Source organism: Emys orbicularis, chromosome 3, assembly GCF_028017835.1.
Source record: "Emys orbicularis isolate rEmyOrb1 chromosome 3, rEmyOrb1.hap1, whole genome shotgun sequence".
Lineage (NCBI taxonomy): Eukaryota > Metazoa > Chordata > Testudines > Emydidae > Emys > Emys orbicularis.
Genome location: NC_088685.1, coordinates 125,906,968 through 125,919,054, shown reverse-complemented (window position 1 = coordinate 125,919,054; position 12,087 = coordinate 125,906,968). Strand labels below are relative to the sequence as shown.

The 12,087-nt window shown below is 40.5% G+C and overlaps 1 protein-coding gene across 1 annotated transcript in view; it reads right to left on the bottom strand.

Annotated features, from left to right (window-relative positions):
* The window catches only part of PACRG (parkin coregulated), a 464,395-nt gene that overhangs the window by 150,963 nt on the left and 301,345 nt on the right, over positions 1 to 12,087 (bottom strand). Inside the window, exon 4 of the mRNA XM_065401832.1 lies at positions 849 to 998. Within this exon, the coding sequence (XP_065257904.1) occupies positions 849 to 998 (150 nt within the window). The remainder of the gene's footprint in view (positions 1 to 848; positions 999 to 12,087) is intronic.

Here is a 12,087-nt window from a genome sequence, read left to right as displayed (position 1 = left end):
CCTGCCTACATTATAACCTTTATTAGCATGGTTGTTAGCGATTAACTTATTTTAACCTGCAGTATTGCATGTGAATGGCATAAAACTTTGAAGTCAATAACTTAGTAAGTGATTGAACAGATAATATGCCAAGAGGTTTACTACAGGAACAAGACATTTTGGAGATAGCAGTTTGGTTCAGATTTGTGAGAATGGTGTACTCCATGCAGTACTTTATTATTATTATTATTTTAAGACAAAACTAGCCATGGAATTTTGCACTACAAATAAAACAACTTACTCAAGAGTATGGAGCATGAAGTGGTTCTAAATTTCTTCCATAGTAAAACCTGTTAATTGTGCAACAATAACTCCAAACTTCACTGCTTTGCTAGAGATAATTTCTCTTGTCTGTCAAATTGACTAACTGGTTAATAATTTTCTTTTTATTCTCTCCTAAACCAAAAAGCAATAATGGGTAAGAATGAACTTTACTGGTGAGGAGAACCCAGAACAGAATTAAAATAGTGAACTTAAAATTACCATGAGAAAAGAAATTTTTTTTGCAATCTATTAATGTAGTCAAAAGACTATTACAAAACTTTACAATTTAATTATTGGAAGATTACAGAACTGCTTCAGTGCTTTTGTACTGTGTTAAATAAGCTGTACATGCAAGGAGTAATAAATGAAATTGTTAATTTTACTGCATCCCTAGGGAATAGCAGTGGGGGTTACATTATTTAGAGCTCCAAATGGATCTGGGTTTATATGCAGTAATAAATCCTAACTACATTGTTAATTAACCCTGCCTCAAGCCCCATTTTGCCTTAGGGTTGAAAGACACAGTGATTAGTAGGATAACTCACCATTCATATTCTTAAAGATGTTTAGGATGGGGAGGATTTGACGATAATAGGGCACCAAGGCTTCCCCCACCATGTCAGCTGACACTACCAGGTGCTGGAGGACTTTGAGCGTGATGCAGATGACCTGGCGGTTACGAAGGTTCAGTGCATCTGTGATGTAGAAAGAAAGACAAGCAGAAAGCAGAAGAATTAATTTTTAGAATGTAAAAGGGAGGGAGAGTCCTCTAATGGACAAATTTAATTAAACTATACTCTGTTGGGGATTGTAAATGGGCCATTATTAGCCCAGCTCTGAAAGATCCCAGAGATGGATTGTGGCCTCGACATTATAAAACACTGCCTTGTCTGATTGTTATTTGTTCCCACAACTTGTGCTGACTCCTCACTAACCCCAAGAATGCAGCTCATTATTCTCTCATGCTGCCTGTGTTACTAGTCTGGTCCAAATAAATAATAAAATAAATAAATAAATAAAAAGAAATCCTCAGTAAGTACCATTGGGGCCAATGGAACTGCAAGACAATCTGTGAAAGTTGACAACAGACACATTCTAGTGCAACAATTAGCCTGTTTGTGAGTTTGCACCCATTTGCTTAGCTATCATTTTATTCATTTCAATTAACAATTCGTGCTATTCTGAGATCTAGTACAATGAGGCAAATGTTTGTAGGGAGGGGGGAAAAAAACCTGTAGGCTTCTTTTAAAAGACACACATTCTGATACGAAAAAAGAAAGATTCTGTCTTGCCTACTTGAGATTTTTTAGTAGTTGCAGCTGAATTTTCTCTTTGCTTTCAGTCTTATGACATTTCATAAATACCTTTTGTCTCAGTTCCTTCTTGGTTTTAATAATAGAAAATAAATTAGTTTGCTTTTCCTTTTTTATTTCAAAATGACTTATATTTGAAAAATATTTATTGTTTTTGCAAAATTCCTCCTGTTATACTGCTTATTCCCAAAATTCCACATTTTGGGAGCAACGGCCACATATAATACTATAAAGTGAATGGGTCTGATTCTCCTCTGGTCTGCATGTTATGTAAATGTTTACACCTGTGCAAAGCCAATATAAAATGATAGCTTTTTCTTTTCTTCCAAGAAATAAGACCAATATTTTTAAACAAAATATTTATTTCTGAAATAAGCTTGAAAAATAATTGATGACACCACCTTTCATGATACAGATGTCAGTTAGATAAAACTACCATAACTGATATATTGTCTGTATACACTGTCAAGTGTTCATGAACTGCAGATCACACATTAATTGTAAATATTTGAAAAAAAAATCAAAGTTAGTTACTAGTAATAGTTGTTTTTCTAGAGCTGCCTCTGTGCATTCACATTAATGGCATTTAACATCTCTGGCATTGAGCTATGGAACTATATACGAAAGCCACATCCACTGTGGAATGCAGTAGTGCTCTCATGGTAAGATGACATCATCGACACTGTCTATAGAATACAGTGCACACCTCAGCCTACTTCAGTTCTTTCTCCCTAGCCTGAGGAGTGCTGAAACACAAAGAATGCCTAGGCAGAGGAGAAGGTGGTTGGGTAGTGTGAATGCACAGAAACCACTCTTGAAGACCACCACTTACCAGTAAGTAACCTATATTTCTTCTTTTAGGGCCTCTGTGCATTCCCACTAATGGGAGATTAGCAAACAGTGCCCCCATCAGAGTATGATGGGCAAGGAGTTCTAGGAAAAAATGGACTATAGCACTGCTCTATCAAATTGAGGACCAGTACACAATGCCAAGTCCAATGACTAGTGCTTAATGAAAACACGGACTGAACTCCATGTTGCTGCTTTGCAAAGCTCTATCACGAGACTCCCCTGGTGAGCGTGAGATTTGAGAAAGACAATGGGAAGGGACACAGATTGTGACAGGTAAAAATCTGAGATAACTTTAGGCATAAAACTAGGGTGAGGTCCCATGACAACTTTCTCTCTGTGTACTACCACGTAGGATGGAATGGCCATCCAGTCACTGAGCTCACTAAACCTCCTTGCAGAGGAGATTAAGAGCTCTGTTGTGATAGACAGATGTTCCAAGGATGCCTGGGTCGGTGGCTCATAGGGAGGACACATAAGCATAGTAAGTACTAGATTCAAGTCCTAGGTATGAGAACATTCTCTCATGGGGAAAGGCATTAGTCCCTTCAGAAAACATGAAACTGTGGGGTGAGATAATATAGGATTATCCCTGACCAAGTTATGATAAGCCAATTTAGCTGCCAAATGACCCTTGAGGGAAGTTACTGCTAACCCCTGTGATTTCAAGTACAATAGATATTCTAAAATTGCAGGTATACCCTCTTGTAATGGTATTAACTCTTTAGTCGTTGCGGAAAAGCACAAACTTCTGAGCTTCAGAGATCTTCCTCAGGTCAGGAGAAAAGTAACCAGAGTGTCGGAGCTAAATATGAGGTGGATCACATTGTGAAGCATAAGGATTTCACACACAATGTAAGGGACCACTTGAAATGAAGTGGGCAATTAAGGGTTAACAGGCAGTAGATTAGGTTACAAATTGTTGTAATGAACCAGTGCCTCTATTAAGTCCATGGTTTTTAATGTCCAGCGGAATTATGAATTTTAGCTCCCAGGCTCATCTTTTGAATGTGTTGCCTGGGTTTCCTTTGAGGACAAGAACTGAGAGATCAGATATTTAGTTATCCCTACCTGAGTAAAAGTGAGGCTGCCATTGGTTCAGGGGCCATTAGTGCGGATCATACAACCTCCTGCTGAGTGCTTCTGCCTATACGTTCTCTTCCCTTGATTGGTGTACTGCTTTACAGTAAATATGATGGTGGATAAACCATAGCAACAGTATCCTTGCCACCAAACACAGGAGTGTGTTCCTCCCTGCTTGTTGATCTAATACATGGCCACGGTATTGTCTGTAAGTACCTGTACCATTTGATGTTGTGTGGAAGGCCGTTAGGACCTATCTCACCACTCTGAGTTCCAGGACACTGATGTGGACTTTGGACTCCAAAATGTTCCACTGTCCACGTACACAGAGGTCCTGGCAATCAGCACCCCAACTGAGGCTAGAGGCATCTGTGGTGACTGTAATAGTAGGTGATAGAAGACTGAACAACAGCCCCTCAGTACATTGTCTCTGAACCTGCACAAAGGTAGCTGTTGAAGCACTCCTTTTAGGCTGTGTACAATGAGTCTGTAATGACATGCAGCCCAAAGTTAGAGGGGCCTCATTCTTAGGCAAGGAAAGGTTATCATGTAAGTTGATGAGGTCATGAGATCCATAAGCTTTAGGAAAAAGTGTGTTTGCACAGGTTGATCCCTGCAAGTTTGCAGAAAGTCTCTTATTTTCAGAAATCTATCTTCCAGGAGGAAGGCCCTCACCTGAGTGGAGTCCAGGACCAACCTGATAAAGGTGATTCTCTGTGTAGGCTCACGTGAGAACTTCTCCCAATTGATGAGCTCTAGAGACTGCAGAAGGTTTCACGTGTATTAAGCTCCAGAAGAAAGACTGTTTAGCAAGCTGGCCTTTAGTAGCCAAATTATCCTGGTAAAGGTACATGTGTCTGTGATGTGTGCAACTACTGAAAGGCATTCTGCAAATACACCCAGTGCTGTGGCCAGACCAAAAAGGAGTACATGAAATTGGAAGTGATTTTCTCCCACACAAAATCAAAGGTACTTGATGTGGGTGAGTTTTATTACTACATGAAAGCAAATGTACTACAGGTTAAGTGGTTCACACCAATTCCCCTTGAACAGGAATGGGATGATGTCCCCCAGTGTTAGCATCCTGAACTTGAAAGTCTTTATGTACCTGTTGAAGTTTCTGAGGTCCAGGATGGGCCTTAGGCAGTCCCCCTTCTTAGATTTTAGGAAACATCTGGAGTAAAACCCTTTCCCTTGCTATTGGTCCTCTACAGCACCCTTTTGAAGAAGGGAGCTTATGTCCACCAATAGGAGTTTTTCACAAGAGGGGTCCCCAAAGGAGGTTTGGGGGTGAGAGAGTGGAGGAGGCCGGTATGAAACTGGATTATATAACCATTGTTTATGGTCTCCAATACCCAGCAATCCAAATAATCTAGCACCAGGCATTGAAGAAGGATGAGGTCTGACCTGTCGAGGGAGAGGGGTATGGCTCTTGAGCATCCATCAGAAGTGATGTTTGGAACCTTATGACAACATGCAATGTGGGATTTCTGGACTGTGTTTTTTCTACAGGAGCCATTTTAAAAGAAGCTGAAGACTAGTATCACCACTGAAGTTAGGTACTCTGTTGGTATTGAATGGGGGAAGGGGACTGTTTCTGAAATTGAAAGTTTGTACAATCTGACTTTCTTTTAGCAGTAGATGCAGACTGGGAAAGTCCCAGAGACCAGGCTATGATTCTTAGTCTTAATCTGTTCCCTAGTATTTTACCTAAAGAGCACAGAGCAGTTGCAAATAACTTGCTGAGGGGAGGACATTAGCCAAGTGTGCTCTGAGGGCAGTTTACAACCCCTCAGATACAACTTCAAGATCTATGGCCACTGGCACAGCTATGAGGAGATACTTATGACTCCAAACATTAGGCTTTGCTCCAGCCCCTCAGAAAGTAATAGAAGATTTTCCCTTTAAGGCCCCCAAACTCTTTAATGCAGGGAAAACACTCAGCATCAAGTGCCAGGATCATTGGCAGCTGCGTTAATGCTGATGCCCAAGTCAGTGCTGAACAGGGTTTGGCAGCATCCAAAAGAGCCTTCATGGACTCCTAAATGAAGGGCAACATGAGTAATTGATGAGGATCCTTCCTAATATCTTTCTGTCCTGATGGAGCCTTTTTTGACGGAAGGCGACGGGGCTCCTTTGAGTGGACCAGGAGAACTTGCATGGCTGGTTCTGAGAGGAACCCATGTTCCTCCAGAATGTTTTGAATTGAAGTAAGTGAAAAATGCTATTGTGTGATCAAGCAGTGGAGGCAAAGCTAATAGCTTTGATGGGTTTCCACAAAAAAGAGAAATTGATGGCACTGGAGGGACACACACCAGTGATGTGTCTACAAAACTGGAGTCTCAGATGGAGGAGTGAGAGCCAAAGCTGGGATTGGCATCTGTAAGGAGTCCTCGAAGAAACCATGCCAGTGATAGAAAGAGAACAATGCCTCCTCTCTTCTTCTTCTTCTCCTAGGACACCCTTTGTGAGTTGGAATGCTACCTCTTCTCCTTTTTCCCTGTAGCAGAGTCACCAGAGATGTGGAAGCATGCCTTTCGGTTATGGCATCAACCAGTGTCAATTCTCATGGCTTCAAAGGAATTGTTCCTCCTGACAGTATTTCTGATACATATCATGGTACTGGTGTGGACTGTCTCGATGGAGTTTGCAGTACTGGACAGTGTTGAGTGGGAAGCTCAGCTGATGTAGGTGTTAACTTTTGAGGAGGTGGACCTTAGGGTTGCCAATTTTGATTGGACGTATTCCTAGAGGTTCATCACGACATAATCTTTAATTAAAGAATAATCTTTAACTCCTGGAGACTCTAGCACAATCCTAGAGGGTTGGCAACCCTAACCTTAGGCCCAACATCAAGGGGGGTGCTGAGGCAGGAATATCAAGATCAGTGATACTCAAATTGAGGCTCGGGAGCTGGAAGTGGCTCTTTAATGTGTCTGCTGCGGCTCTTTGTAGCACATATTAAAACACTGAGATTTAATTATTAATCAATCTAAATTATTAACCAATCAGGATGCTTTTACTATGTTAATAACTAATTGTAGTTGATAAAATAATAATACTTGGTCAGTCATTTTGAATTTAAGAATACAAGAACGGTCATATTGGGTCAGACCAATGGTCCATATAGTATCCTGTATCCTGTCTTCTGACAGTGGCCAGTGCCAGGTACTTCAGAGGAAATGAACAGAACCGGAAATCATCAAGTGATCCATCCCCTTTGCTGTGAGAATATGTGTGTGTATATATATTGTGACAAAGTTCCTCCTCTATCTTGGTGGGTCCTGCGCTTATTGGTGGATTTTCTTGCCTCAGAGATTCACCATGTGGGTTGGGGAACAGCCCAGAGACCTTCCCCTCTGGAAGAACCCACAGTCCAGGTCAATTGGGAGGTTTTGGGGGGAACCTGGGCCCGCCCTCTACTCCGGGTTCCAGCCCAGGGCCCTGTGGACTGCAGCTGTCTATAGTGCCTCCTGTAACAGCTGCATGACAGCTACAACTCCCTGGGCTACTTCCCCATGGCCTCCTCCAAACACCTTCCTTATTCTCACCACAGGACCTTCCTCCTGGTGTCTGATAACACTTGTGCTCCTCAGTCCTCCAGCAGCACACCCTCTCATTCTCAGCTCCTTGCGCCTCTTGCTCCCAGCTCCTCACACTCGCACCACAAACTGAAGTGAGCTCCTTTTAAAACCCAGGTGCCCTGATCAGCCTGCCTTAATTGATTCTAGAAGCTTCTTCTTAATTGGTTCCAGGTGTCCTAATTAGCCTGCCTGCCTTAACTGGTTCTAGCAGGTTCCTGATTACTCTAGTACAGCCCCTGCTCTGGTCACTCAGGGAACAGAAAACTACTCATCCAGTGACCAGTATATTTGCCCTCTACCAGACTCCTGTACCCCTCTGGTCTGGGTCTGTCACAATATATAACAAAATATTTCCTGTGTCATACTGTTTAAATATGAATATATAGTACTATAGCAAATAAAACAATGCATTCACACTACTGTAGCTCTTCTTCGTAATGTTGATCACTAATTTGGCTCCTGAACCACTGAGGTCTGAGTATCACTGGTCTATGAGCAACTTAAGCTTCTTTACAGAAGACCTCTGCACAGAAGTGGACCTCAAAGTTTCCACAGGAATATCAGGACGGTTGGGAGGCTTACCAAAGCCAAATGTGCATGGAGCCTGGCCTGAGCTGCCTGTTCTTTTATGTCTGAGGAGTAAAAGCTAGGCAAATAGTGCAATGGGATACCATGTGCAATTCTCCCAAGCACACCAGGCACCAAATCCATGAGTCTGTCGCAGGGTAGATAGCTGAGCATGTTGCACATCTTTTAAATCCTGTAGAGGTTTCAGGACCCAACATGATCTCAGAGGTAACCAAAGGCCAAGAGTTCTAGCTAGCTAACTAACAAACTATTTGAAGAAAACAGGCTAACTACCCTCAGAGACAGGAGAGGTAGTTCCATTAGCTCTCAGCAAAGAAGGAATTGAGGTGGGCCAGGCAGCATGCTCCTGTATATAGACTGAGCCAATTATATCATCCTAATGAAAGAGCACTACTGCACCCCCCAGTGGATGTGGCTTGTCTATACATTTCCACAGCTCAGTGCTAGAGGTCCTGAGTCCCATTAATGGGAATGCATAGAGGCCTTCAAAGAACTAAATTTTCACTTCTGCTGCCATCACCTAGAATCATAAGCTAGGCTCAGAATTGCAATCAAAGTAGCAAAAAAATATTTAACATTAAATCTAACTGCAGCTGTCTATAAAACAGATTCATGGAAAAACTAAGGGAATACGTATCCTTTCAATTTGCATAGATACTTTCCTTAAATGCTAACTTTATTTTCCATACATGCACAAAGTGTAGAATACATCCCTAATAGACAGTTCCACTAATAGAAAAGAGCTACACTTGTGAAATTCCTATTAATTTCAATGGTAGCAACACATATGCAGCAAAAGAAAGAATTGGCTTATGATGTCCACTGCCATGGTGATGGGTCTGGTATAAGAATTTGAATAGAATAGCATACACACACTCAAGCTTGGAGGCCTCTAAATTTTAGAATACTGCAATGCGAAATAGGGAAATGCTTGTAAGTATCAAAAGTAAGATCAAGTTGCCTGTACAACTTTCATTACTAAACATTTATGCTTGGTATGCATAACCACCTCAGCCAACTCTGGGCTCCATTATGCCAGGCACTATATAAAAATATAATTAGGGTCAGTATCTGCCCCAATATTTCAATTAGGAACAGATGAGGTAAATCTGTTTAATTTCTTAATCTAGTAATTATTTTCTGTGAATTACTGTCACTGCATTCTTCCACACTAACCAAAGGAGGAGGCATTCAACTGTAGTATCTGAAATAAGTGTGCTTCCACAGTGTCCACATACTCTGGAGAACCTTAATGCTTTCTGAGGTTTGCCAGAACTGAAGGATGTGTGGAAGTGCTAGCAGCAGTATATAGAGCCATGATGTTAATCTTAAAATGTCTGCAACCAGGCCTCTGTGAAAGTGTTTGGACGAGACTCACTATATACTCCTCAAGGAGCTGAAGAAAATGTAAGCTATCAAAAGTACTCTTATTGAGAAAGCAACCTGAGCTACTGTCTCGTGTTCTTGGAATCTGCTGAACAAGGCGGGACCCTTACAGCTCTCAACAAAGCAAATAAGTCAATGACCAGTCTATTCTGACTGCTTGATAGTTAAAAGACATCCTTCCATTTCCTAATTGCTACTTAGAGGACTCCATTCCCCTAATGGTAGGTAGCTTCTTTCTGCTCAGCACGCCTGCACTGTACTAATTTGATTGTGGGATTCTGCTGAGCAGCGATTTTAGGAAGAAAGAAAGAACTGTTTCCTATGTGTTTGTGGGGTGGGTTACAATGAATTGTATTGTCCTATAATTGAAGATGGATGTAGTGCTGTTTGACTGTGTGACTTGTGCTTTGGCTGCACTTTTCTTCAGAAGGAGCTGCTCAGATACTACAGTGATAAGAACATAGATTAAGGGAGTCCCTATAATCTTTCCCATGGAAATACCTCAGTCTATGGATCCACACTTAAACTAGGTAAAAGTTACAGGTTTTCCAACCTTTGTAAAACACTTTGGATTGTGCTGCTTATCTAGTTAAGTTAGTTTTACTTCAGAAAATTTTGTACGTGTTTTAATGAATCCCTCACATGATTAACAATTTTTCTGAAGTTTACAGTAACTATGAGAAAGCAATATTAAATAAAACAGAGGATAAATATTTGATTTTAAAATGGATAAGCCCAATTTTTCCTCCTTTACATTTAAAGCACAGTAATAGATATATCTGGATTTTTAAAGTACGTTTGCAGCACTTTCTGTTTAGGGGGTATTTTCCAGTACTGCTACTTATTAAAATTAGTAAAAACAAACAAACAAAAAACCAACAACCCTGAGTTCAATATATAACAAAACAATTCACTGCAAATTTTCAGGGAAAATTTTCAGTTATTACACTTTATTACCAGTGGCTGCAAGTTCAGAATTTTCAAATTCTCCACTAATCTAGTATTCATTTATTTGTTCTAAGAGTTGTAAAGATGAAATTTGTTCCAAAATATATATATTGTTTTTTGGGGTTTTTTTGTTTTGTTTTGTTTGTTAACTCACAGCTTGGCTAGATAAAAGCAATGCAGTTTGTTCATTCCCTGCTAGAAACTGTTTTCCATTGTTCAACTCTTTTCTTTTTCCTTGAGCAATAGATCCAACATCTGGGCGATAAAGACCTGGGAGACATCTATGTTGATGTTTTGTTGTTGTCTGGCACTTTGGAGGCTCCTGTATCTCCTGTGTCAGTCTCAGATGTCAGATATTGTAAAATTCACAATGTCACTTTCTTTGGTATTAATAGGCTTCGTACACAAGGGAATGCAGCTAACATTCCCCATACAAACACACACTATAGAGTGGATCCTCTTGGAGATCTAGTTTTAATATATCAGACTAGATGTTTTTAATAAAGTTGATCAGGTTAGAGCCCTTTTTTCCAGATAGAATATTGAGAACCCAGACATTGAAGAATTGAATTGGATTCTCCAATTTTCTATTTTCCTCTCAAAACATAACAAATTTGGTTATTTTTGTTATTTTTAAGTATTTTAATAATTTGCTTCTTATTGCTTTGAGCTTCACTTTCCTCAGTTTAAAGCCACTTTTCAAAAGGCACTTACCTGAGAATCCATATTAAAAAGCTTGTGCTGACAATTTCCATTTTGTTTTCCTGCCTGTTGTAATAATTGGGCCTACAAATTTACCCTAATTGTGAGCTCAACTATAAAAAATAAGTAAAATTTCATAAAATGTCACAATAACCTATGTTGATGGAGAAAAGGTACAAAGGGAGAAAAAAAAATTAGTCCTAACAAAAAGGCCTACTAATAGAACACAAAAACTGTTAAAAAATCATGCCTTGTAATCAAAAGGAGTTAAGAACCAAAAATGAATGAACTAAAATTCATAAGAAGGAGGGGGCAGATGGACACTACTGGGTCCGTACCAAAGTGCATAACTAATGGGAGAAAGGATAGACAGCATATGGTAAGATGTTTATACACCAATGCGAGAAGCCTAGGTAACAAAATGGAGGAATTGGAGCTCCTGGTCCAAGAAATGAAACCTGATATCGTAGGAATAACCGAAACGTGGTGGAACTGTAGTCATGACTGGAGTACAGGTATGGAAGGGTATGTGCTGTTTAGGAATGACCGGAAAAAAGGTAAAGGTGGGGGTGTGGCATTGTATGTCAATAATGAGCTAAAATGTAAAGAAATAATAAGTGATGGAATGGATAAGACGGAGTCTGTCTGGGCAACAATTACACTGGGTAAAAGAACTACTAGAGCCTCCCCTGAGATACTGCTTGGGGTGTGCTATAGACCGCCGGGATCTAGCCTGGATGCGGACAGAGAACTATTTAATGTTTTTAAGGAAGTAAAAACTAATAAGAGCTGTGTGATCATGGGGGACTTTAACTTCCCAGACATAGATTGGGGAACAAATGCTAGTAACAATAATAGGGCTCAGATGTTTCTAGACGTGCTAGCAGATGAATTCCTTCATCAAGTAGTAGCTGAACCGACGAGGGGGGATGCCATTTTAGATTTGGTGCTGGTGAGTAGTGAGGACCTCGTTGAGGAAATGGTTGTAGGGGACAACCTTGGCTCGAGTGACCATGAGCTAATTTGGTTTAAACTAAATGGAAGGGTTAACAGAAATAAAACTATGACTGTGACTAAGGTTTACGATTTCAAAAAGGCCAACTATAATAAATTAAGGCAACTACTTAGGGAAGTGGATTGGGCTAACATACTTAGAGAGCTAAAGGCAGATGAGGCCTGGGATTATTTCAAGCTGAAGTTGCACGAGCTGTCCGAGGCCTGTATCCCGAGAAAGGGGAAACGGTCAGTAGGCAGGGGAATTAGACCCAGCTGGATGAGCGGGCGTCTCAAAGGGGCGATTAAGAAAAAACAGAAAGCGTACAAAGAATGGA